Source organism: Manis pentadactyla, chromosome 4 (assembly GCF_030020395.1).
Source record: "Manis pentadactyla isolate mManPen7 chromosome 4, mManPen7.hap1, whole genome shotgun sequence".
NCBI classification, from domain to species: Eukaryota; Metazoa; Chordata; class Mammalia; order Pholidota; family Manidae; genus Manis; species Manis pentadactyla.
The window spans coordinates 95,645,818-95,673,382 of NC_080022.1; the positions used below are offsets into that span (position 1 = coordinate 95,645,818).

Consider the following 27,565-nt stretch of genomic DNA (forward strand, 5'->3'; position numbering starts at 1 on the left):
CCATTGGCTAGACTTAAAAGTAGCGGTAACAATTTAAAAGGTCAGTATTGCAAAATGTCAGAAATTGCACCCTGCAATTATTTACACACGATGAAAAATTTTACAGTAAAAAATTACAATGTTTGAGGGGAGAACATAGTTTTTAAAAGTTCTTTTCAAGGGCACAAAAGTTAAAAATTGAAGACCACTTCTGTATAAGATCTGGTTCCCTTAATTATCTTATCTCATGTTCTATTACTTTCACTTTTTCAAACACTCCAGCCACACCGATTCCTACCTGTTCCTTTCACAAGTCAGGTATCCCTGTCTGCCTCACATCCTTTGTACTTACTGTTTGTTCCTCTGCCTGCAACATTCTTCTGCGAGAGAGCCAGAGGTCTTGTTATCTGTCAACAGGGTTCTTCCTCAGTCATCTCTAATATTTTATTTTCTTTTTCCAGAGCATTTATAACTCCCTGGCATATCAATCTTCCTCCATTAGACTGTAAACTCCTCGAAGGCAAGGATCTCCCTTGCTCTCTGCTGTAATCCTAGCATCTCTATAACACTACCTGACACATACTAAGAAGTCGTATTTTTGAACGAATAAATGAAAAATGTGTCGAGGGGTCTTAAGGACTCATATTAGCTCAACTAAGTTTCTTGGGAACGCTGTCAGATGTCAGATGAGGAAAGTACTTCATAATCCTAATATTAAAACAGATGCTGCACTACATAAAAATCTCCAGGGTACTTTTTCACATAAAGACAATCCTTTCTAAAGCTTCTAGTACCGATAGGGAACTTGCGACCCATTCACGCTGGGTCACTAACGGCGACCTCCAGGATTTGGCTCCTCAAACTAACGCACAAAATCAGGTGAAGCGACTCTCCCCACACTTCCTGATGCACACATTGGGGTGTGACCCTGGTATCTGATTTGAAAAGCTCCTCAGTTGATTTTCTGATATGCAGCAACGTCTGGGAACCAATCAAACCTTAAGGAGCTAAATATAGCTGTTAAAGAGTTTCTTCCTCACCCGGTCTTTGCAGCCTAATTCTGGCAGACCTCTAGTAAAGAAAAAAAAAAAGCCCCGCTTTACAGTTCCACAGAGGCACAACTACCCAAAGGAATGCGACCGGTTAAAGAAGAGAGACCAAGAGGCCGCGGCGTCCGACCGTGCGGCCAGTGAGACTTCCACGGAGACGCGCCCGCCTCCGGGGACGGCACCGCCCTGGAGACGCTCGCTTGGGAGGGACCGATCTAGGCCTCCTATCCTTCCACCCTTTCTCGCTCTTCTTTCCACACCACCGCTGATTCCGAGCTCGTACCATCCCGGGCCAAAGGCAGTTCAGTCAACTGCCTCGGCTTATTGCAAGGTGAACCGCCGCGGTGCGGACGCAGAGCGCCGGTGCCAGAAGCCTGAAGGCGTGGCGAGGACAGTTCCGCGCTCGAGCCCCGAGTTCCCGCCTCCCTCCGGAGAACGTCAGTGTGTACGTGCGCGCGCTCCGCCCGCCCACTTTCAACCGAGGCGACGCGAGGGCGGGGCGCCCAGTGCGCGCGCGCTCTCGTGCGTTCGCTCGCCTGCTCGCTCTCGGCGGTTGCTTTTGCTGCGGCTGCGGCTGGGGCTGGGGGCGGCGGCGGCGGCGGCGGCGGCGGCGGCGGCGGAGGCGGTGGCGCGGGCGGCGGGCGGCGCGGGGCGGTCCGGCGGGTTCAAAGAGGAAAACATGGCGGAAAACAAAGGCGGCGGCGAGGCTGAGAGCGGCGGTGGGGGCAGCGGCAGCGCGCCGGTAACTGCCGGGGCCGCCGGGCCCGCGGCGCAAGAGGCGGAGCCGCCTCTCGCCGCGGTGCTGGTGGAGGAGGAGGAGGAGGAAGGCGGCAGGGCGGGCACGGAGAGCGGCGCGGCTGGGCCCGACGACGGGGGGGTGTCTGCGGCCTCCTCCGGCTCGGCCCCGGCTGCCTCAGTCCCTGCGGCCTCAGTGGGCCCTGGAGTTCCCGCAGGGGCATTACCGACGCCGGCGCCAGCTCAAGCCGCGGCTCCCGCTCCAGGTTCCTCCGCGGGGCCGCCTCCCGGACCGCCAGCCTCGCTCCTGGACACCTGCGCCGTGTGTCAGCAGAGCTTGCAGAGCCGCCGTGAGGCGGAGCCCAAGCTGCTGCCCTGTCTTCACTCTTTCTGCCTGCGCTGCTTGCCCGAGCCTGAGCGCCAGCTCAGCGTGCCCATCCCCGGGGGCAGCAACGGCGACATCCAGCAAGGTGAGCGGGAGGCCCTGCCCGAGGTCCGGGCCGACGGGAATTTGCGGGGCCGAGGAAGATATGGGGGCCAGAGGTGCTTGGCCTTGGGGCTGCTCGGACCGGCGCGATCCTGAGGGATCTAAGAGGTGAAAGACACGACCGCTGCACAGTTTCCAGAGAAACCTGGACCGCCAGAGATATGGGGGTAGTGAAGGGAGGGGTGCTGGCTGAGAGAGGCTGGGGGAGGGGACACCGACTGCAAGGGAGGACTATAATGTGCCCAGACTCTTGGGAAGCGGCTGGACCCGGACTGTGAGAGGAGGGGATGGAGGGTGTCTGGGAAACCTCCTGGGAGAAGCGTTTTGGGAGCGAAGGCCCGGAGCCGAGAGGTGTTGAGAGAGTAGGTAAGAGGTTAAGGGCTGTGAGGGTGAATTGCCCTAGAGGGAGGGTAAAGAGGGACTACGGATTAAATGGAGGAGGATGAAGGAAGGGCATTGGAGAGTTTTGGACTAAGAAGAGGTCTGGTGGAAAGTAATTTTAAGGTGATGTTAGGAATGAGGAACTCTGGAAACGAAAATAGCTATGAGGGGCCAACATGGTTAGAGAAAAAAACCCCTAAGATTTATAGGTGAAGGAAAAGGGATCTTTGAAGGGAATTGGGAGTTAGGGAGAGCTGGTCAGGAATTTCAGTTCATTTACATTAATGAGCCGCTGGTGTTCTGGATACTGTGCTGGGATTGAATTTTATAATGAGCTCATTCACAGTCTAATACAGGGGAAACAAATACAGAACATACAGCAGTGGAGGTGGGTACTTTGCGTTGTTAGTGGCACAATCAAGGAAAGTCAGGAAAACCTCTCTGAAAAGGAACCCTTGAGCAGGCTTCCTTAACGGTGAGTAGCTAGCTCACTGTACTGCAGAGTTTTCAGAGCACAGGGCACTTTACCTTTACCTGGAACTAAGGGATATGTGAGGTGACTGGTGGAAATTAGGTTGGATTGATGGATGGGCTGAATAGGTAAGGTGCCTGCAACTCTTATCTGAAACCTTTGGAACCAGGTTTATTTTAGACTCCAGAATAGTTTGGAAAATTTTCTTTTTTCTGCTAAGGTCTCTAGTACTCCTGTAGGGTCTGGGTTCACTTATTATCAACACGTTAATGTTTCTTCTGTGAAACATGAATATCACATTAATGGGATAGACAGTGCATATTCAGGGACTACAGATGATTCTGCAGTTCAGGGTGGGTTTTGTTGCAAATTTAGGAAAAAATGAAAATTTCAAGCTTTCGAGTTTTGGAGCTGTAAGTAAAGGATTGTCGACCTGTACTAAAGGGTTTGGGATTTATCCTGTAAAGTGTAGACTAAAGGGAGTCTGTGCAGGACTTTTGTATCAAGAGTAAGAGAGGATCACATTCATTCTCCAGAAAGATACTTGGGATACATTGAAGGGAGTATATTAAAAGGGTATCTCAGAGGAGGAGGCATTTTTGGTACAGGGGAAAGGTATGGGCTTTGTGAGACATTTGAGTTTGAATGTGTTCTTTGTCACTTACTACTTGTGACTTGGACAGATTTTTCTTAGCATTAGTTTTCTCATTTGTGAAACTGGACAAAATCACCTACCTCATAGGGTTGCTGATGGAATGAAGTGTGTAAATGACTAAGACATGGTAATTATTAATGAAATGGCAGTAGTTTATTATTAGTAACTAATTGTAAGCAGCCGTGGGAGTGGGTATGGGAGGGAGGATTGAGATTGACATGAGGGGAGATCTGTCTAGGCTGAGTTCTAGGTTTCTTGTTTGGTGGGTGGCAGTGCTGTTAATACAAATAAAAGAATTCAGGCCCAGAAGCAAATGTATACGTGTGGTGGAGGGAGGATATAATGATTTCAGTTTTGGATGTTTCAGATAAGTATTTTTGAGACATACAGGTAAGAATGTTGAGAATAAGGGTTTGATTGTTGGAGAATATACTAAGTGATAATGAGGATATACTAAGTGATATGGAAGGTGGATAATGAGTATAATAACTGACTGCTCATGGCCTTAGTATAGTAAGACACGGGATTCAGTGTTCTTGTGGGAACCTGGATTATGTGAGAGATTTAGAGGGAACACAAGATGAAAATTGTGTTTGATATGGCTGAGGGATTGAAGTTATGAAATATAAACTGATGTTTATGCAGGAGAGAGAATAATAGTCTGTAAATTCCTTCCTCATTTCTCCATCTTTTGTTCTTGAACTAGGAAGCAGTAAGTAGATGGGATAAATAATGTCAATCCTGAGGTAATGTTGTTTTTTAATCAGTATTAAATTAAGCCTGGAAACCACCATGTTTTTAGGCAGGGAATCTAGAAAATAATTTTTTAGTATTAACTTCTTTATGTATTATTTGCTTTGATTTTCAAAAGAGCGAGCGGGCTATTCTGGAGGGAACTTTGGAGTCGGAGTAGTTTTGTCACTTAATTGTTTCTCAGAAGGAAGTTCATAATATTTCTGCCCCTCAGTTTTTTTAATCTCTAAAATGTAGCTAAAAGTCCTTCACTTATATCTCACTAAGTCAAATTTAATAATGTGCAGATGCTTTTATAAACTGAACTGCTTTCCAAATGCAAGGCAATATTGAACAACCTGTGATTCCATCTCTGGTCTGAAGAGGCATAGCTGGTAGTTTAATTCATCATTTTAAGTGGCTTTGAAACAGTAACAAGTATATTATTCCCCCTTCCTAAGTGGCCTTTTTCTATTCCTGTAACACCAAAGTTATCCACGCCTTTTAACTGTTCCCTCTAGATCAGTGGTTCTCCAGGTATAGTTCCTGCACCAGGAACATCAGCATCATCTTCCATCTTGTTAGGAATGCAAATTCTTGGGCCCCACTCCAGACGGCCTGACCAGCAACCTGTTTTAACAAGTCCTCCAGGTGATTTTGATGCACACTGAGTTTAAGAACCATTGTTCTTGAGTGAAAGACTCCTTTGAATGTTGCCTCCTCAGAAAAGCCTTCTCTGACTGCTTTTTTTTTTTGGTAAAGGCTTTAATGTTTTAGAGCAGCTTAGGTTTATAGCAAAATTAAGAGGATGATAGGGAGATTTCCTATATAATACCAACCCCCACACATGGATAGCCTCATCCATTATCAGTAATCCCCCACTAGAGTAGTGTATTTCTTAAAATTGGTGGACCTGCGTTGACACCCAAAGTCCATAGTTTACATTAGGGTTCAGTCTTAGTGTTGTTCATTCTGTGGGTTTGGACAAATGTGCAGTGATGTGTATCCATCATTATAATACCGAGTATTTCACTGGCTTAAAAGTCCTGTGTCTGCTCTGTCCTCCAGGTTACTGTCTGACATACTTTTTTCTCTTCATAGCACAGCTGAAATCCAAAATGTTTACTTGTGTTTGTTTATCTTGTTTCCCACTAGGGTATTGTTGAGTGAATGTTCAATGAGTTTATTTGGAGATTTAGAATTGAAAAGAGAGAATATGCCTCTGGAGAGTTGGGGCATGGGGCAGACTCAGAGGGGGTTGCCAGTAGGTAGTTTTGAATGATAAGAATCATCTGGAGAGCTTTTTAAAATGCCAGTCTTGGAAGTTTCAGGGATTCTGTTTTGCTTGATTTGGGGATAACACTAGGAATCTGCATTTTTAACAGTTACCTAATGTGATTCTGATTCTGGTACCTGTCACACTTTGAGAAACATGGATTTAAATATTTTGAGGAAAAAGGCTGATTTATTATTTACTCTTGGATTATTTGGAAAAATCAAAATAGATAAACTAGTTAATAACTGTTGAATGTCAGTAGTGAGCCTTTTAAAGGTTTCTTGTGATTTTTTTTTTTTCCCATTTCAGGTTGAGTTAGAATAGCTATCAGTAGTGACTATATAAATGTATATGTCAGTAAAAACACAAATTTCTATTGATGGATCTGAACAAACTCCCAAATGGGCTCTTGAGATGAGACGCGTAGTAGGGCTCATCTAAGACAGCATGATGATGTGGATGAACAATTGGTAATAACTTGCACTGGGTTCTTAATTATTAATTAGTTATTAATAACTAATTCTTAGTTATTAGCTGTGTAGCAAGTTACCTAGGTATTCTGTCCAGATCTTCTGCAATATGAAGAATGAGTTCCCATCCTATAAAATTATATGATTCTGTTATGTTTTATGCTAACTTTTTACATCTGCATAAGTTTAATATTGTTTGTGGGGTATGATGGAAGAATCAACATGGAAAAATGATTTTATTTCTGAATCTTCAGTTTATTGTGAAGCCTCTGAGATGGCAACAATCATGTGGTAAGTGGGAGGGAACCTCTGGGTGTAGTGTGACGAATACCTCCTACAGTAGTTCTGTCTGTTTTATCACTGAGCATGGTGACCCACTCTGGGGAGTCTTCTGTTTTAACTCTTGGTAGTTCTTGCCCCAGGAGTACATATGCTGTAGGGTAGTTTTAGTTCAGTGTGGGGCTTATCTGTTTGGGATTTTTTTAGTCCCTACTTTTTCTAATGCCCTACTTGACCATAAACAAACTTGAGTTTATGGTCATCAGCAATCAGTCATTAAAGATCTGTCAAACAAAACTGAAACGCCTTTTAACAACTTTGTGCATTGTGATTGGTTAAGCCCACACAGTTCAGGAGTTAGGCTACCTAAATACTCTTTTTGAGCTCCACCATTTAGTACTTGAATGTCTGTGAATAAGTTGAGGGTAATAATTACATGTATGTCATAGTGTTATTGTGAGGATTAAGGGAGTTAATAGATTGTTAAGTGCCTGGCACACAGTAAGCCCCCAATAAATTATAGTACTACTATTTTATCTTCCAGTAGTTCTCTGTTGTCTTTGTGACTACCTCAGCCTCACAGTAAGCAGGAAGAAGAGGCAGAAAAGTAAATTGTTGGTGTTTTTCTAGGCTCTTCTGACATCTGATGATGTACAGCATGCCTGACAAGTTACTTGCATTTCAAACTTCTCCAGCTACCTAAAATCATAATATAAAAACTTGTAAAGTTTCTAAATCCTAAGTCTTTATAAAGTCTAGTATCTGTACATCAAAAATTTAGTTAGGAGAATCTAATTGCTTTTTATTTCTTCATGTACACACTCTTAGCAAACCTTAAATGAGAATACCTTAGAGTAGTGATTCTCAAAGTTGGTCCATGGAACCCTGGGGACATTGTCTCCGATGTCCTTTTTAAGCATTGGCAAAGTTAAGACTTTTCATAACTCTAATTCATTATTTGCCTTATTTACTATTCTGACATTTGTAATAATGATACAAAAGCAATGATTGGAAAAACTGCTGGTATCTCAGCAGGAGTTAAGATAGTGGCTCCAAGCCATACTAAAAGTCATTGTATCTTTATCATAGCACACTTAAGGTATAAACAAGAACAACAACAAAAGGCCATGCTAGTTTCACTATGTCCTTGATGAAGCAGTGAAAAAATTTTAAATCTTGATATCAAGCTTTAGTATTCTGTGTGATGAGGTAGAAAGTGTGCATAAAGTGCTTTTACTACAGACTGAAGTGCAAGAAGAAAAGTACTTGTGTGATTGAGTTCTATGCTGATTTCGCTGCTTTTTTCATGGAAAATGATTTTTAAAGAATGATTGGCAAAGTATGGTTTTCAGGCATGGGTATTTGGCAGCCATTTTCTCAATGAGCCTGTCACTTCAAGGAAAACAACTGACTTTACATGTTGCCAGTGATAAAAACTGAGCTTTTAAATGAAAATGAGAATTCTGAAAAACCTGACAGCTTCTGAATACTTAAAGGCTAATGAGATTGATGGTGATATAGTGAATATTTTCCAAATGACCAGTGCACAATGTTATAAAATCATGCATAGGAAAAAGATTCAAAGTGCAAAATAAACCAATAGATTTTAATGTAAGGGAGTACTGAAAGTTCACCAGTATGGTTTACAATTCCACACTGAAATTGATTCAAGAACTAAATAGACTTTTTATATTTTTGTATTATGTCAAAGAAGAATATCCACATAATATCTGAAAAGGCTATTAAAATACTCATCCCTTTTCTTAAATATGTAGTTTTATGAGGTCAGTATTTCTTCATATTCATCAAAGAAAACAGTTTATCACAACAGATTAAATGCAAAATCATACATTCAGCCATCTATTAAACGAGACATTAAAGAGATTTAAAAAATGTAAAGCAATGCTGCCTTTTACTAAAAACTTTGTTTTGGAGAATTCTGATAAAAATGTTATTTACATGTACAGTGAGTTTATTTTTAAATAAATAACATTGAATTTTAATAAAACAAGTTATCATCAATTTCTTATTACAGTATTAATAAAATATTTTAAAGTTCTCAATTTTTATTTCTAATGCCTTACATACTGGCAAAACCATGGGGTAAAACCTACCAAAACAGAAACTCTTTGAGGGTCTTAATAATTGAGAGTGTAAGAGGGATCCTGAGACCAGAAAGTTTGAGACTTGCCTCCCTTAAAGGGACAGTAAGAAAATGATAATGTAAAGTCATTGGAAAGAATGTCAGATCATAGAATAGTAGAAGGTGGCAGATGCATACATTTATGGTCCTTTGTTTTAGGATACCCGTCATAGCCCATCACAGTTTGTAAGGAGCTTGCTCCTAATAGGATGTAAACATGAAGTATTTAATGACTGAAGATGACCTTTTGTAAATAGCTCACTGTATACATCTAATTTTTTCATGACTGGTTGATGGAGTTGTCTCATTTTACTTTCTTGAGGCCAAGTTCAGAGGTTGGGTTCATGGTGTTGGATACATTTACTTGTCTTTTCTGCAGTGACAAACTGTACGCCTATCTCTAATGAGCTTCTAGAGTGCACATGGGTCCCAAGAGAAGTGGGGAAAAATTTTTAAAGTCTGCCTTAATGATAAGTAAATAGCATGAATTATGTGGTGTTAATAATACTTTTTGAATGCTTGCTACATGGGATTTATGTTGCTGCTTCTGTGATTACTTGTCTGTATGCTTTCTGTTTTTCTTTAGCTTGCTTACATTTTTTGTTTTGATTTTTAAGAATTCTTGGTAAGTTCTGTATACTGATCCTTTGTTGGGTTATGTAAGTTGAAGGTTTATTCTAAGCCTACTGTGGCTTGGTGTTGTAGCCAGCCTCCAACTCCAAGATGGCTTGTGTTCCTCTCTCCTGGTATTCATACTCTTCTACAGTCTCTGTCCACAGTGACTCAGGCCTAGTCTGGGTGACCAAGAGATACAGTAAAATTAACAGTGACTTCTGAGTTTAGGTCATTAAAAACATACAGCTTTTTCCTCACCCTTTGGATCCCTTGTTCTGGGTGAAAACAACTGCCACTGTAGCAGTTCGTAAAGAGGCCCGTGTGGAGAAGAACTGAGGCCTTCTGCCAACATCCAGTACGAACTTTCAAGCCATGAGAATGAGCCACTTTGGAGGTGGATCCTCTAACATAGTCAGGCTTTCAGATGACTGCAGTCCTGGCTGACATCTGACAGCAACCTCATTAGAGGAATAGAGCCAGAACTGCTTGCCAGGTCACTCCCAAATTCCTGAGTTAGAACTGAGGGATAATGAATTGTTGTTTTAAGCCACTGAGTTTTGGGGTAATTTGTTATGCAGCAATAGGTAACTAGTACACTAGACTTCGTCACTCTTTAGAAAGCTGTCTTTTAGTATAGGAGAAATTTTTTGATCAGTTATCCCCCACTTTCTGCCTTTACTATAGCTTTATAATAAGTAATAAACTTTGTAATTCATTTAGGTAATTTCATTCCCCTCTACATAGACCTTGTTTATCTTCAAGATTATCTTGATTGATGTTGACTGCTCTTACACATTTTAGAATTATCTTGTGAAAGTTCACTTAAAAAACTGGTATGAATACTTTTATTCTGAAAGCAGTAAAACAGAATAAGAAATAAAAGAGGACATAATTGACAAAAAAAAAACTGGTCAGTATTTTTGTTGGAATTGCTTTGGATATGCAGATTTTCCATGATTTACGGTGGGGTAACATCCTGGTAAACCCTGTGTAAATTAAAAATAGTTAAGTCAAAAGTGCATTTGATACACCTAATCTGCCAAACATCATAGCTGAGTTTAGCCTACCTTAAATGTGCTCAGAATGCTTATTACATTAGCCTGCAGTTAGGCAAGATCATCTAATCCAAAGCCTATTTTATAATAAAGTGCTGAATATTTTTTTTTATTAAGGTATTATTGATATACACTCTTTTGAATGTTTCACATGAAAAACAATGTGGTTACTACATTCACCCATATTATCAAGTCCCCACCCATACCCCATTGCAGTCACTGTCCATCAGTGTAGTAAGATAAAGTGCTGAATATCTTAAGTAATGTATTGAATACCTAAATGAAAGTGAAAAACAGATTGATTGTATGGGTACAACAGGATGTTTGTAAGTGTAACAGTTGTTTACCCTGATCTCGTGGCTGACTAGGAGCTGTGGTTTGCTCTGCTGCCCGCTATCACAAGAATATCCTACTGTAGCCCAGAAAAAGATCACAATTCAAAGATTGAAGTATGGTTTCTGCTGAATGTGTTATCATTTATTTTATTATTATTATTATTTTATTTTGATATCATTAATGTAATTACTTGAAGATTATGGTTACTAGACTACCCCTATTATCAAGTCCCCCCCACATACCCCATTACAGTCACTGTCCATCAGCTTAGTAAGATGCTATAGAATCATTACTTGTCTTCTCTGTATATACTGCCTTTCCCGTGTCCCCCTGACCCCCCACTGCTACATTATGTGTGTTAATTGTAATACTCCCTTTTCCCCCTTATCCCTCCCTTCCCACCCATCCTCCCCAGTCCCTTTCCCTTTGGTAACTGTTAGTCCATTTTTGCGTGCTGTGAGTCTGCTGCTGTTTTGTTCCTTCACTTTTTTCTTTGTTGTTATACTCCACAGATGAATGAAATCATTTGATACTTGTTTCACTGAGCATAATACCCTCTAGCTCCATCCATGTTGTTGCAAATGATAGGATTTGTGTTACCATTTTTGCACCATTATAAAGTTGAAAAATTTTAAGTCAAACAATTGTTAGGTCAGGGACCATCCACAGAGATTATTTGGGAGAAAATGCTATCATATGGTGTCTCATATTCATAAACATTGTATGCCTTTTTGCTTAAATCTTCTGTGTTTTTGAACATCATAAAGTTTTTTTCCCTATAAAAATTTCTTACACATCTAATTTATGAATTGTTTCTGTATACTTTATATTTTTGTTTTTGCTATAAATGGCTTCCTTAGATTACTCTTAGCTCTGTTTGCTTTGTTTTCATTTCACTTTTTATTTTATTTTTTCATTAAGGTATCATTGATATATACTCTTATGAACATTGTGGTTACCACATTCACCCATATTATCAAGTCCCTCCCTCCACCCCACTGCAGTCACTGTCCATCAGCGGGGTAAGATGCCACAGAGTCACTACTTGTCTTTTGTCATTTCACTTTCTATTTTTAAAAAATATCCATACTGACTTCATAAGTTATATTTGATAATAACATTATCTGAAATTCTAGAGGTCTTACACTACTACCTGCCTCTGCCTACTCTTGATCATAGTAGATGGTGCCTTCCAGTGTTTCATAGTTTCGGATTGTGAGCATGTTTAGTAGGGCTTTATGAAATTGCCAGATCTGGTTTGTGGGGGAACAAGCCTTTAGAGAGTATTTTACCTTTGCTTTTGTCAGATGCCACTAATACAAAATCACTGAAATTAATTTTTAGTTTGGCATTTCTTAGAACTGGCAGATGTTGATTTAGGGTGTATTTTACTTTATGTAAAGGCTGACCTGTACTTGGAAATTCTCAGGAGAAAATTTTCCTTTCTCAGCCCAGGCTGTGACAATTTTATTTCTGTTATCTTGGCCAGATTTATTTCTTAAAAATTTTACTATCAGTTCCTTATCCAACCTTCTAACTGAGGGTGTAATCCTTCAAGCCCACTTTATGAAGATACTCTTGGTTCTGATTATTTTACACAGGCCCAAGGCTCCCATATCTTCTCTATTTGTTTACTCCCTCGTTTGTACATCCTAAGAGAGTCACTGAGAATAAAATTTCTGAGCCTTTGCATTTTTGAAGATCTCTTTATTTTATTCTACTTAAATGGTAGTTTAACTGGATAATAGAATTCTAAGTTCAAATTCTTTTTTCCTCAGAACTTTGAAGGTATTTCTCTTCTAATGTCTTAAAGAAATTAGTGTTTCTAATGCTGGTCTGATTTTGCTCCTTTGTATTTGTTTTATTTTCCTCTTCCTGGAAACTTAATATCTCTTTATCCTTGTTCTGAAATACAGTGATATGCCTCTATTGACATCCCTCCCCCCCACTTCCATTGTTTTTAAAAATTCACAGTGCTTTTTCTATTAGTTTAGTAATCTTCATTTATAGTAACAAAATTTAAACTTTTTTCATAAGGGTTCCTTCCTTACCCATACCCTATTCTTTTTTGAAACTGTTACATTTGGATGTTGACACTCCTGGGTTCATACTGTCTCCTGTCTTTTATGTTTTTCTTCTTTGTTTTCTTACCCAACTGACATTCTGAAAGATCTCCTTGACTTTATTATCTAATCTTTAACAAATTTCTTTTTATTTTGATCTCTTCTTGTCTCTGAGGCTTCCTCAAGCAATGGATAATCCGTTCTCTTCCTACTTGGGTGAGGCAATAAAATTCTAATTGGGGGTTCTGTGCTTACTGATCGTTGGACTGCACTTTAGATCAGGGGTTGGCAAACTATAGACTGTGGACCAAACCTAGTGTGCTGCCTGGTTTTATATGGCTTATGAGCTAAGAATGGTTTTTACACTTTTAATTGGTTGAAAAAACCAAAACAGTATTTTGTGGCATGTGAATTATATGAAATTTTGTTTGTTATCTGTGATGGCTTTCAGGTTACAGTGGCAAAATGAGTAGTTGTGACAAAGACATTATGTGGTACTCATTGCTTTGCAAGAAGTGCACTACAGATTGCAGTGGTGCAGTTATAAATTGAATAGGCATATGTATGACTGTAGTATGACCATTGAAAAATATTGTAGTTACCAGTGTATACCTAGCATTTCAGACAAGAAAAGGATTTCAAATGTCACACTTCTAAGGCAGTGGAGTGTGGGTTATTTTGTTTTAAATTAATTGCAAAGTGTTTATCACATACTTTTTACTATAGCTCAGTTAAAAGAGTACGGCCTATATGGACAATACCAAACTCAGCACTGGTCATAATATTCCCAACTCATAGGAAAGTAATGGACAGAGGAATTAGAAGACTTAATACTTCATCTCAACAGAATTTTTTAAAAATAAAAAAATGAGACCAATATAAGCTGTTGAGTGGTTCATTCATTAACCAGGTAAGAAAGACATTTACTGACGGCAGGTTAATTAAGTACCCCCAGTTAAGCAGCAATATGTCCCCAAAGAATTCTGGAATTTTTATTTAATAGACTTGAATTATAAAAAGTTTCACTCAAGTATTATATTTTGAATTTTGTGAATAAGAATTGTGGAAGTTTGTTTCCCTTTGTTGCATAAATACCTACATAATAGCTTTGATATTGTGTATTTACTTGCAAAGCTGAGAATATTTACTATGCCTCCTGATGCCACATCCCAGGTTTAAATTTGGTTTGGAAGTGTTAGACATTAGCGTCAGGTTTCAAGGACTGTGGTATGTATGGCCTGATCTGTTGTCAGCGATAAATTTGAAAGAATGAGTTTCCAGGTTTCCTCGTTAAACATCACAAATTACTGCTTGAATAAGAATTTTGGACCACTCTGGCTAGTCATTCCATTTGTTGGTTATTAATAGAATGTTAATAGTGATTATAGCCAGAGTTCTTTTTGCAGTCACTGAGAAATGGCTTAAAAACTAATCCTCCTATGATAAATACTTACGTCACTCAAAATATTCCCTCCAGTTTTCATTTGGAATAGAGCAGAAATTGGGTAGGGCATTTAGAATCACTTAACTGTACTACTATTGTTTATGGGTCTTAAGTGAGTCTGAATAACTGAAAGTAATGATTAAGAGAACACTGCATTTCAACTGTCCTTTTCAAATACAAAATTCTGCTTTGTGTTGAACATCACCTTCACGTGTGGTGAGGTATATAAAACAGATACATAAAGTGAATCTTGAAGCCATTGAATTTTACTGACGAGATAAGATAAGACTCAAATTATTAGAGATATGATATAAAACACTTTATAAAAATTAGTAATCAAATATCCATTGAAATATGGTTCAGAAGTAGAGATTACTCCTGACTGAAATTCACTGCTTTTGCTTTTAATGTTGGTTTGGAGGTGATGATCCCATTGATTTTGGCTCTTAGGCTTTTGGGTATAATCCAGGCTATTTTAATATTGATCCAGTTTTCTTTTTATCTGTTTTCCATCCCCAGTTTTATGCTGTATGGTTTCAAGGTGTACGGTGTCAGAATTAGTTAATGGTGGGAAAGAGTTAGATGTGTACAGATTTATTTGAACCTGATTAGACTTGATGTTCCTTATCTGTAAAATAATAGGAGTTCTGGAGGTTGAGAAAAGGTGGAGTAGGAAGGCAAGGCAGAAACCTCGCCTGCACACACACCAAAGAAGCAACTACGGCAAATACAACTCACCCTGAAAGCAACCTGAAGACTGCAGAACAGACCACCTACACCTGGGTGGGAAGAGAAGACCACACAGAGAAGGATAGAGTGGTAGAGTTGCGATCCAATGGGACCCAAGCCACTCATCGCAGCCCACAGGTGAGAGGAAGAGGAATGGAGGCAAGGAAGGGATAGGTGCTCAGGAACTCTGCACACCTGGCCCTGGAGATCTGCTCTGGGAACATCAGTCCACGTTGCATCGAGTTTTGGTGATTAGTAGGTCTGGACAGCAGGAAGAGTTGGAGCACTCTTGAAGGGCTGAGAATCCAGCCATTTGTAGAGGACAGGCATGTTCTGTCAGTCCGCTGAGACCCAAAACAGAGGTGGCAATTTGAATGATTTACCAGCACAGGAGTGGTATCAGAGGGGCAAGGGTTGGCTGGACCTTCTCCACAGGAGATGGACAGGTGGTTGACACTTCCCCAGCCCTCCCTAAGCCCAACAGGATGAGCTTTCTTGTGAGTGCCAAATGCTCTAACCCCCCTTGTTGGTGGCTTAGCTCTCTGGCGATTCCCTGAGCACCTGCTGACATGACTACCCACCTGACCCAGCAGAGTCAGACTTTGCTGCCTGGCAGGTGAGGGAGGCTTTCCCACCTTTCTGGACCCTGTCTCACCCAAACTAGAGAGGAGCCTGTAGGAGCCAGCTCTGAGCATTTCATTCTGGTTGCAGGTGACCTCTACCTCTGCACTCACCACTGCTGTGCACCTTCATGAGACCTCACTACTCGCCAGTATGCCTGTCCGAAAGCCATTACTCTAGATCAGGAAGCATACCAGCTCCATCTAATACAAAGGAAGAAACACAGAAACCCTAAAAAAATGAGGCAGGAATACATTCCAAACAAAACTACACGAAAAGACACCAGAAAAAGGGCTAAGTGAAACATTACCAACCTCCTTGATAAAAATTGCGTAGTAATGATCATAAATATGCTCAGAACTGCTGGAAAATGCTGAAGATCTCAGGGAGGAATTGAACAAAGAGATAGAAGAGTTAAAAAAGAGCTACTTGGAGCTGAAGAATTCAGTAACAAATGAAATATACAATGGAGGAAAGGAATAATAGATTGATGCAAGTAGAGAAGACAATGAGAAAGAAACCACAGAACAGGAAAACAATGAAGATGAGGAACACAGAGAGAAAAGAATCTCAAGAAATGAGAGGATGCCTGGAGAACTATAACAACTCCAAACTAAACAATATATATATATACATTTTATTTTGGTATCATTAATCTCCAATTACATGAGAAACATTATGTTTACTAGACTCCCCCCATCATAAAGTCCTCCCCACATACCCTGTTACAGTCACTGTCCATCAGCCTAGCAAGATGCTATAGAATCACTACTTGTTTTCTCTGTTGTACAGCCCTTCCTGTGCCTCCCCCCGCTGACATTATGTCTGCTAACAGTAATGCCCCTTTTTTTCCCCTTATCCCTCCCTTCCCACCCATCCTACCCAGTCCCTTTCCCTTTGGTAACTATTAGTCCATTCTTGGGTTCTGTGAGTCTGCTGCTGCAAACTAAACAACATTTGCATAATAGGGTTCTAGAAGAAGAGGAGGACAAAGGGATAGAAAGTACTGTTGAAAACGTAGCCAATCTGCAGAATCAAATAGACACACAGGTAATGGAAGTGATGAAAGCCCCTAACAAAACCCCAGGAAGGCTTTACCAAGACATATAATAATTAAAATGACAAAGATTAAAGATAAGGCAAAGGTGTTGGAAGTAGCCAGAGACAGAGAGAAAAAAAATTACTTATAAAGGGAACCCCACAAGGCTATAAGGAGACATACACAGACAATAAATGAAGGGATGGAAAAAAGATACTCCATGCAAATAATAGGAAGGAAAAAGCAGGAATAGTGGTACTTATATAAGACCAAATAGATTTGGAAACAAAGAAGGTAACAAGAGAGAAAGAAGGACATTATATCATGATAAAGGGCCCAGTCCCAACACGGGACTCTAACCATTACAAATATCTATGCACCCAAGACAGGAGCACCTAAATATGTAAAACAAATACTAGTAGTATTAGTGGGGGAAACAGATGACAACACAGTAATTTTAGGAGACTTTAACACACGAACCACATCAACAGGCAAATTAACCAGACAGAAAATACAAAAGGAAAAAAGCCTGCGAACACAATGGATGCTAAACAACATGCTTCTAAACAATCAGTGGATCCTTGACCAAGTTAAAACAGAAATCAAGCAATGCAAGGAGACAAATGAAAACAAAACCTAAACAACCCAAAACCTGTGGGATGCAGAGAAGGCAGTACTATGAGAAAAGTACATAGCAACACAGGCCTACCTCAAGAAACAAGAACAATCCCAAATAAACAGGCTAAACTCAAGAAACAGGCTAAACTAAAGAAACTAGAAAAAGAAGAACAAATGAAGCCTAAAGTTAGTAGAAGGAGGGACATAATAAGGATCAGAGCAGAAGTAAGTAAAATAGATTGGAATAAAACAATAGGAAAAAAAACTCAATGAAACCAGAGCTGATTCTTTTGAGAAAATAGACAAAATGAACTCCTAGCCAGACTAATCAAGAAAAAAAAGGATGTTACACAAACAAAATCAGAAACGGAGAAAGAATAATCACAGCGGATACTGCAAAAATACAAATTATTGTTAGAGAATACTATGAAAAATTATGTCAATAAATTGGACAACGTAGAAGAAATGGACAACTTTCTAGAAAAACACAACCTTCCAAGACTGACCCAGGAAGAAACAGAAAATCTGAACAGGCCAATTACCAGCAGTGAAACCAAACTGGTAATAAAGAAAACTCCCAAGAAACAGAGGTCCAGGGTCCTGATGGCTTCACAGCTGAATTCTACCATACATTTACAGAAGAGCTAATACCCGTGCTTCTTAAAGTATTCCAGAAAGTAGAAGAGGAGTAGAATACTCCCAAACTCATTCTGTAAGGCCAGCATCACTCTAATACCAAACCAGACAGACACTACAACAAAAAGAAAATTTTAGACCAGTAACCCTGATGAACACAGAAGGAACAGTCCACAACTGAATATGAGCAAACCTAATTCAAAAACACATCAGAAAGACCATCCATCATGATCAAGTGGGATTTACTCCAGGGATGCTTCAAGGATGGTAACGATATTTATGAATCAATCAACATGATACACCACATTAACGAAAAGAAGGACAAAATCACATGAGCATCTCAATAGATGCTGGAAAAGCATTTGACAAAATTCAACATCCACTCATGATAAAAACTGTAAACAAAACAGGGTATAGAGGGTGTGTACCTCAACATTTAATAAAGGACATATACAACAAAGCCCCAGCTAACATCATACTGAATGGCGAAAAGCTGAAAGCTTTTCCTCCAAGATCAGGAACAAGACAAGGATGTCCACTCACCACTTTACCAACACAGTACTGGAGGTCCTAGCCATGGCAGTCAGAGAAGATAAAGAGAGAAAAGCATCCAGATTGGTACGGAAGAAGTTAAACTGTCACTGTTGGCAGATGACATGATATATACAGAGAGAGCCCTAACGATTCCACCAAAAAACTGTTAGAACTAATAATTGGATTCAGCAAAGTTGCAGGATACAAAATTAACCCACAGAAACCTGCTGCATTCCTATATACTGACGACAAATTAGCAGGAAGAAAAATCAGGAAAACAACTCTATTCACAATTCCATCAAAGAGATAAAATACCTAGGAATAAACTCAACCAAGGAGGTGAAACACCTTTACTCTGAAAACTACAAGACACTCATGAGAGAGATTAAAGAAGACACCAATAAATGGAAATCTGTAGGAAGAATTAATATTGTCAAAATGGCCATCCTGCCCAAAGCAATTTTGCAGATTCAGTGAGATCCCTATCAAAATACCAACAGCATTCTTCAGTGAACTAGAACAAATGGTTCTAAAATTCATATGGAACCACAGAAGACCCCAAATAGCCAAAGCAATCCTGAGAAAGAAGAACAAAGCTGGGGGGATTATGCTCTCTGACTTCAAGCTCTACTACAAAGCTATAGTAATAAAAACAGCTTGCTACTGGTGTAAGAAAAGACCAATGGCTCAGAGGAACAGAATAAAGAGCCCGGATATTTACCCACGCATATATGGTCAACTAATATACAATAAAGGAGCCATGTATGTACAGTGGGGAAAAGACAGCCTCTTCAACAACTGGTGTTGGGAAAACTGGACAGCTACATGTAAGGGAATGAAACTGGATCACTGTCTTAACTCCATACACAAGTAAACTCGAAATGGATCAGAGACCTGAATGTAAGACATGAAACCATGAAACTTCTTAGAAGAAAACATAGACAAAAATCTCTTGAACTAAGTATGAGCAATTCTTCTGTGGCATCTTACTACACTGATGGACAGTGACTGCAATGGGGTATGGGTGGGGACTTGATAATATGGGGAAGTGTAGTAACCACATTGTTTTTTCATGTGAAACCTTCATAAGAGTATGTATCAACAATACCTTAATAAAAAACTTAAGAAAAAAAAGGTACAAGCAATTCCTTCCAGGACACACCTCCTTGGGCAAGGGAAACAAAATTAAAAATGAACAAGTGGAACTACATCAAACTAAAGAAATTTCTGTACAGCAAAGGACACCAGCAGAACAAAAAGGCAACCTACAGTATTAGAGAATACGTTCATAAATGATTTATCCGATAAGGCGTTAAAATCCAAAATATATAAAGAATGCATACACCTCAACACCCAGAAGACAAATAACCCAATTAAAAAATGGGCAGAGTACCTGAACGTTTTGAACATTTTTTCAGAGAAGAAATACAGATGCCAACAGGCACATGAAAAGATGCTTCACATCACTAATCATCAGGGAAATGCAAATCAAACCCACGATGAGATTATCACCTCACACCAGTCAGTATGGCCACTATCCAAAAGACAAGATAAAACAAGCATTGGTGAGGATGCGGACAAATGGGAACCCTCGGACACTGTTGGTGGGGAATGTCAATTGGTGCTGCCACTGTGGAAAGCACTATGGAGGTTCCTCAGAAAACTAAAAATAGAAATACCATTTGACCCAGTAATTGCATTGGTAAGAATTTACCCAAAGAAAACAAAATCCCTGGTTTAGAAAGGTGTTTATCGCCACATTATTTATAGTAGCTATGGAAGCAACCTAAGTGTCCACCAGTAGATGAATGGATAAAGAAAATGTGGTACACATACACAATGGAATCGGTCATAAGAAAGAAACCCTGCCTTTTGAAACAATATGGATGGATCTAGAAGTTATTATGCTCAGTGAAGTAAGCCAGGCAGAAAAAAAAAAGACAAACACCTTATGATTACCCTTATTTGTGGAATCAAAAAGCAAAACAAAACAAATGGAACAAAACAGCAGTAGACTCACAGACGTTGAGAAATGACTGGTGGTCACCATGGGGGGGTGTTTGGAGTGGTGGGGAAGTAGATGAGGGGAATAAAAGCACAGAAGTATCCTCAGTTACAACATAGGTTTTTTACGCAGATGGTAGTATAGATAGTATAGAGTGGACAAAATGTTGTCCACTGTTTACATCTTGAATGTTGTCATCTTGCTATATTGACAGATAGTTACTGCACTAGTGTTGGCGGAGATTTAATAATATGGGCAACTGATGAATCACTGTGTTGTATCTTTGAAACCAGTATAAGATTGTATATCAATCATACTTAAATAAAAAAATTGGCTCCAAGAGACTTTTTCACATCATCTTACTTATAGAAATCTTCAAGTAATGCTCACCATTTTTTGTTAAAGGACCCTTGTGAGGCAAAGAGGTAAAATTACACCTAAATTTGGTTCTTCTGATGAAGATAATAGCAACGCTTCAAGTAGATGTCTTAAGTGCCCAGGTTGGTAGCAAGACTTATGGAATATTGAAGCTTGTCCTGTTTGATGGCAGTAATATTTGTCTATATTGGTCATATAATACCAGATAGGCTGTTAGTTTTCTACCTTTCTCCTAACTTAGAATCTCTTAGTTACTTGTAAGTTGGATCCAATTAATTTATAATTATATAATAAATTTGATTTTATAATTTTAAAAGCTTAAGTTTATGTAATTCTGTAAAGTTTTCCCCTTACGGTGTTTTAGTAAACTATATTGTAATATTTTAATAAGAATTAAACATCCTTAGAATAATAAGCATTGTTTTTAGTATCAAAGTAGATAAGAAACAAATGCAAAAAAAAAATGGAAGAGATTTTCAAATTGTGAATTGTATGGTCAGATTTGGTAAATTGATTGACATGCTGAATTAATGGTGGTTAGCAAGTCCACAAAACCTATTTACCTTATGACATAGGTATCTTCAGAATTTTACTAATTCTTTATCAAACCAAATTATAATATGCTTCTGAAATTTACCTACCTGTCTTCTGAAAATCACTCCTTTTTACATGTTGTAAATGGAGTTAGATGAGTTCATCTAATTTAATGTGTCATAGCATGTTACACGTGAACATTTCACAAGTCTACTGCCAAATTTTGAACAGTGTGGGAAATTAAACTGTTGTTACAGTTGCTTATATGCTGCCTGTTATATCTGCTGTCGAGTCCAGGAAGTCATTTAATGTGGCATAAACATGATGCACTATCCTTGTAGAAGTTTGGGATTAATTCACTCTGATGCCACAGAAAATTGTATGAAGACTGCTTTTCAGGATAGCACAGTCAGCATTGCTACATAGTAGCTTTGTGATGGGAGGGCAAAATACTGCTATATTGTTAATGATACGATACAGTTTTAAAGTAAATGTTATATCGAAGTAGACGTAACCAGAAGTAAAAAAATCTGAAGTAGATAGTTGAGTAAGTATGGATAAGGAAAGCAAACTTTAAATCCAGCAACCAGAATGAGAAGTACTAGCATCCATAAGGTTGCAGTGTTTCCCCTTCCAGTCACTACTTGTGATCCTGACTTCTAACACCATAGATTAATTTTAAACCTTAAAGTAGAACTAAACGGTATGTAGTAGTTTGTGATTAAATGCTCTTGGTCAACATTATGAGATTATTCATGTGGCTTATGATTGTAGTTTGTTTGTTGTCTTTACAGCATTCGTTGTATTACTATACTAAAATTCAAATGATGATGGATATTTGAGTTGTTTATAGTGCTTTACTATAATGAAGGTTTTCATGAAAGTTCTACATGGACATGTCTTATGGTGAACATACGCATCTGTTATGTTATGTATTTTATACTGTACTTGCTAAGTCATAGGTGCACGTAAGTTCAACTTTACTGGATACTGCCAGTTTTCTGTAGTAATTAATTGTATGTGTGTATGTATGTATTTTTTAAGTATCACTGGTACACAATCTTGTGATGATTTCAAATATACAACACAGTAGTTCAGTATTCACCCATGTTATCAAGTCCTCACCACCTTCATTGCAGTCACTGTCTATCAACGTAGTAGGATGTTACAGAGTCATTAATTGTATTTTCTTTGCTATACCTTGTGTATATCCCTGTGACCTTACCTATATTGTGATTGTATATACCTGTGCTATACTTGCTATATCCCTGTGACCTTACCTATATTGTGATTGTGAGTTCTTGTCCCCCTTAATCCACTTCTCCCTCCCCCTCTCCTCCAGCGCCTCCCTTTTAGTAACCACTCCCTGTGGTTATCACTAGTCCCTTCTGGGTGTCTGTGAGTCTACTGGTATTTTGTTCCTTCTGTTTTACTTTGTTTTTATCTCCACAAATGAGTGATATCATTTGGTATTTGTCTTTCACCACCTGGCTTATTTCACTTGAGTGTAATAACCACTAGATCATCCATGTTGTTGCAAATGGCAGGATTTCTTTTCTTCTTATGGCTGAATAATACTCCATTGTGTATATGCACCACACCTTCTTTACCCATTCATCTATTGATGGACATTTAGGTTGCTTTCATATCTTGGCTCTTGTCAGTAGTGCAGCAATAAACATAGGGGTGCATATATCTTTTCAAATCAGGTATCTTGATTTCTCTGGGTAAATTCTAGGAGTGGAATTACTGGGTCGGGTGGTATTTCTATTTTTAGGTTTTTGAAGAACCTTCAATATTGCTTTCCACAACAGTTGCACCAAATTAAATTCCCACCAATATTGTAGGAGGGTTCCTCTTTCTTTGCATCCTTGCCAGCATTTGTTGTTTCTTGTCTTTTGGACAGTGACCATCCTAACTGGTGTGAGGTGAAATCTCATTGTGATTTTAATTTCCATTTCCCTGAGTAGCAATATGGAGCATCTTTTCATGTACCTGTTGGCCATCTATGTTTGTTCTTTAGAGAAGTGTCTGTTCAGATCCTCTGCCCATTTTTAAAATCAGGTTATTTGTTTTTTGGGTGTTGAGGCTTGTGAGCTTTTTATATATATTGGATGTTAACCCCTTTTTGGATATGCTGTTTATGAGCATATTCTTGCATACTGTAATCTGCCTTTTTGTTGTGCTGATGGTGTTCTTTGCTGTACAGAAGCTTTTTAGTTTGATGTAGTTCAATTTGTTCATTTTTGCTTTTGCTTCTCTTGCCCAAAGAGATGGCATTCAGGAAAAAGTTCCTCATGTTTATATTAAAGAGAATTTTGCCTATATTTTCTTATATGAATTTTATGGTTTCATGATTTACATTCAGGTCTTTGATCTGTTTTGACTTTACTTATGTGTGGAGTTAGACAATAATCCAGTTTCATTCTCTTACATGTACCTGTCCAGTTTTCCCAACACCATTTGTTGAAGAGACTGTCACTTCCCCATTGTATATCCATGCCTCCTTTATCTTACATTAATTGGCCATATATGTGTGGGTTTATATGTGGGCTGTCTGTACTGTTCCATTGATCTGTGGGTGTTTTCTTGGGCCAGTACCAAATTGTTTTGATTACTGTGGCTTTGTAGTAGAGCTTGAAGTTAGGGAGCATGTTCCCCCCAGCTTTGTTCTTCCTCTGGATTGCTTTGGTTATTTGGGGTCTTTGATTCCATATGAATTTTAGAACTCGTTCTAGTTCATTGAAAAATGCTGTTGATATTTTAATAGGGATTGCATTGAATTTGTAGATTACTTTATGCAGGATGGCCATTTTGACAATATTAGTTCTTCCTATCCATGAGCATGGGGTGTATTTCCATTTATTGGTGTCTTCTTTAATTTCTCTCATGAGTGTCTTGTAGTTTTCAGGGTATAGGTCTTTGACCTTCTTGGTTAGATTTATTCCTAGGTATTTTATTCTTTTAGATGCAATTGTAAATAGAGTTGTTTTCCTGATTTCTCTTTTGCTGGTTCATTGTTAGTATATAGGAATGTAACAGATTTCTGTGTATTACTTTTGTATCCTGCAACTTTGCTGTATTCAGTTACTCATTGGTAGTTTCAGGGTGGATTCTTTAGGTTTTTCTATGTTCAGTATCATGTAATCTGCAGAAAATGACAGTTTAACTTCTTCCTTACCAATCTGGATGCCTTTGATTTCTTTGTGTTGTCTGATTTACATGGGTAGGACCTCCAGTACTATGTTGAATAAAAGTGGGGGGAGTGAGCATCCTGGTCTTGTTCTTGATCTTAGAGGAAAAGCTTTGAGCTTTTCACTGTTAAGTATGATGTTACCTGTGGGTTTGAAATAGATGGCCTTTATTATGTTGAGGTACTTGCCCTCTATACCAATTTTGTTGAGAGTTTTTATCATGAATTGGATGTTGAATTTTGTTGAATGATTTTTCAGCACCTATGGAGGTGGTTGTGTGATTTTTATCCTTTTTGTTGATGTGGTGTGTGATGTTGATGGATTTTTAAATACTGTAACATCTTTGCATCCCTGTAATTAATCCCACTTGGTCATGATGGATGATCTTTTTGATGTATTTTTAAGTTTGATTTGCTAATATTTGTTGATGATTTTCACACCTATGTTCATCAAGGATATTGGTCTATAATTTTCTTTTTTTTTAAGTGTCTTTTTCTGGTTTTGGTACTAGAGTGATGCTGGCCTCATAGAATGAGTTTAGAAGTATTCCCTCCATTCTACTTTTCGGAATACTTTAGGAAGGATGGGTATTAGCTCTTTAAGTGTTTTGATAAAATTTAGCGATGAAGCCATCTGGGCCAGTGGTTTTGTTTTTAGGTGTTTTTAAATTAGTAGTTATATTTCATTGCTGATAATTGGTCTGCTTAGATTTTTTGTTTCTTACTGGGTCAGTCTTGGAAGGTTGCATTTTTCTAGAAAGTATTCCATTTTTTTCTAGGTTGTCCAATTTATTGGCATATAATTTTTCATAGTATTCTCTAATAATTCTTTGTATTTTTGCACTGTCCATTGTGGATATTCCTTTTTTGTTTCTGATTTTGTTTGTGTATAGTCTCTTTTTTTCTTATGTCTGGCTAGGCATTTATTTATTTTGTCTATTTTCTCAGTGAACCAGCTCTTGATTTCATTGATTCCATTTTATTCTTCTCAATTTTATTTATTTCTGCTCTGATCTTTATTATGTTCCTCCTTCTGCTAACTTTGGACTTCATTTGTCCTTCTTTTTCTACTTTATTTAGTTTTGTGTTTAGCCTGTTCATTTGGGATTGTTTTTGTTTCTTGAGGTTAGCCTGTATTGCTATATATTTTCTTGTTAGAACTGCCTTTGCTGCATCCCACAGGTTTGGGCTGTTGAGTAGCTTCATTTGTTACCTTGCATTACTTGATCTGTTTTAATTTGGTCATTGATCCAAAGATTATTTAGAAGCACATTGTTTAGCCTGCATATGTTTGTAGGCTTTTTTGTTTTCTTTGTGTAGTTTATTTCTAGTTTCATAACCACTGTGGTCTGAGAAGATGTTTGATACTATTTCAATCTTTGAATGTATTGATGCTTTCTTTGTGGCCTAGTATGTGATGTTTTGGAAAACGTTCCATGTACACTTGAGAAGAGTGTGTATCCTGCTGCTTTTGGGTGGAATATTCTGTAGGTAACTGTTATCGCCATCTGTTTAATGTATTGTTCAGTGCCTCTGTTTTCTTCCTTATTTTCTGTTTGATATATTGCTGTGAGTCATATGTTAAAGTCTCCTAAAGTAAATATGTTGCTGTCCATTTTACCCTTTAATTTTGTTAGTCTTTGTACATAACTTAGGTGCTCCTATATTGGGTGCATAGATATTTATAATGGTTATATCCTCTTGTTGGGCTGACACTCCGTTTTCATTATGTAATAATCCTTCTTTGTCTCTTGTTAGTTTGTTTGTTGGTCCAAAAAATCAACTTTGTCTGATATAAGTACTTCTACTCCTGCTTTTTTCTTCCTGTTAATTGCATGGACTATCTTTTTTTCATCCCTTCACTTTTAGTCTTTGTACATTCTTTTGTCTGAGATGAGCCTCTGGTAGGTAATATATTGATGTTTCTTTTTTTATCCATTCTGCCATTGTATGTCTTGATTGGTGCATTCAGTAAATTTGCATTTAAGATGATTATGTATTGATATGTACTTACTGCCATTGTAGGCTTTAGATTTGTGGTTGAAAGTTTCAAGGATAGCTTCATTACTATCTAATAGTCTATCTTAAATTGCTGATTAGTCTATTTTAAACACAATCTAGAGGTACTTTTTTTCTCTCTTCTTCCTCTCCTCCTCCACTTTATATATTTGGTGTCATTCATGGTCTGCACTTTTGTTATCCCTTGACTGATTTTGTGAGTACTTGATTTAATTTTGTACTTTCTTGGTAATTAATCGGTCTACTACCTTTTCTGTTGGTTTATTTTCGCTGGTGACAGCTGTTTAGCTTTTGGAGTATTTCCATCTACAGCAGGCCTTTTCACATATACTATAAATTGGCTTAGTGATGGTGAATTCCTTCAATTTCTGAAAATTATTTGATCACTGCTTCAAACTTAAAGGATTACCTTGCTGGGTAGAGGATTCTTTGTTGGAGGTCCTTTTGTTTCATTACATTAAATATATCATGCCACTCCCTTCTGGACTGTAGTTTTTGCAGAGAAGTCTGCTGATAGCCTAATGGGGTTTCCTTTATAAGTAATCTTTTTCTTTTTTCCTCTATGGCTGCTTTCAATACTTTTTCCTTGTCCTTGATATTTGTCATTTTAATTATTATACATCTTGGTGTTGTCTTTCTAGGGTTCCTTAGGGTCTCTCTGCACTTCTATGATCTGAATGTCTGTTTCCTTCCCCCGGTTGGAGAAGTTTTCAATGATTATTTCCTCAAGTAGACTTTCTATCCCTTTATTTCTCTCTTCTCCTTCTGGTACCCCTGTTATACTAATAATTGTTTTGTTTGGGTTGGTCACACAGCTCTCTATTGTTTCATTCTTAGTGATTCTGTTTTCTCTCTGTTTTTTGGTTTTATTTTTTTCTTGTTTTGTAATTTCCAAATCATTTACAACTTCTTCAACCTGTGAAATCTCTTAATTCTCTCCACTGCATGTTTCATTTCAGATACTGTATTCTTCAACCCTTAGTGACTCTTTTGCATGTTGTGTATCTTTTTGTTGACGTTCTCCCTAAGATGTGAATACTTTTTCTGTAGATCCATGAGCATGTTTATGACTTTTACTTTGAAGTCTT

The 27,565-nt window shown here is 38.5% G+C and overlaps 1 protein-coding gene across 3 annotated transcripts in view; it reads left to right on the forward strand.

Moving 5' to 3' along the window:
- Window positions 1-1,615: 1,615 nt before the first annotated feature.
- TRIM33 (tripartite motif containing 33) overlaps window positions 1,616-27,565 on the forward strand; it is a 152,132-nt gene continuing 126,182 nt past the window's right edge. For 2 of the 3 annotated variants that reach the window (XM_057500515.1, XM_036923381.2), the window contains exon 1: window positions 1,617-2,233. In XM_057500515.1, coding sequence (XP_057356498.1) covers window positions 1,708-2,233 — 526 coding nt within the window. In that variant the 5' untranslated portion in view covers window positions 1,617-1,707. Of the gene's footprint in view, window positions 2,234-27,565 lie in introns of all 3 variants that reach the window. The other variant, XM_036923382.2, reaches the window with a different exon arrangement.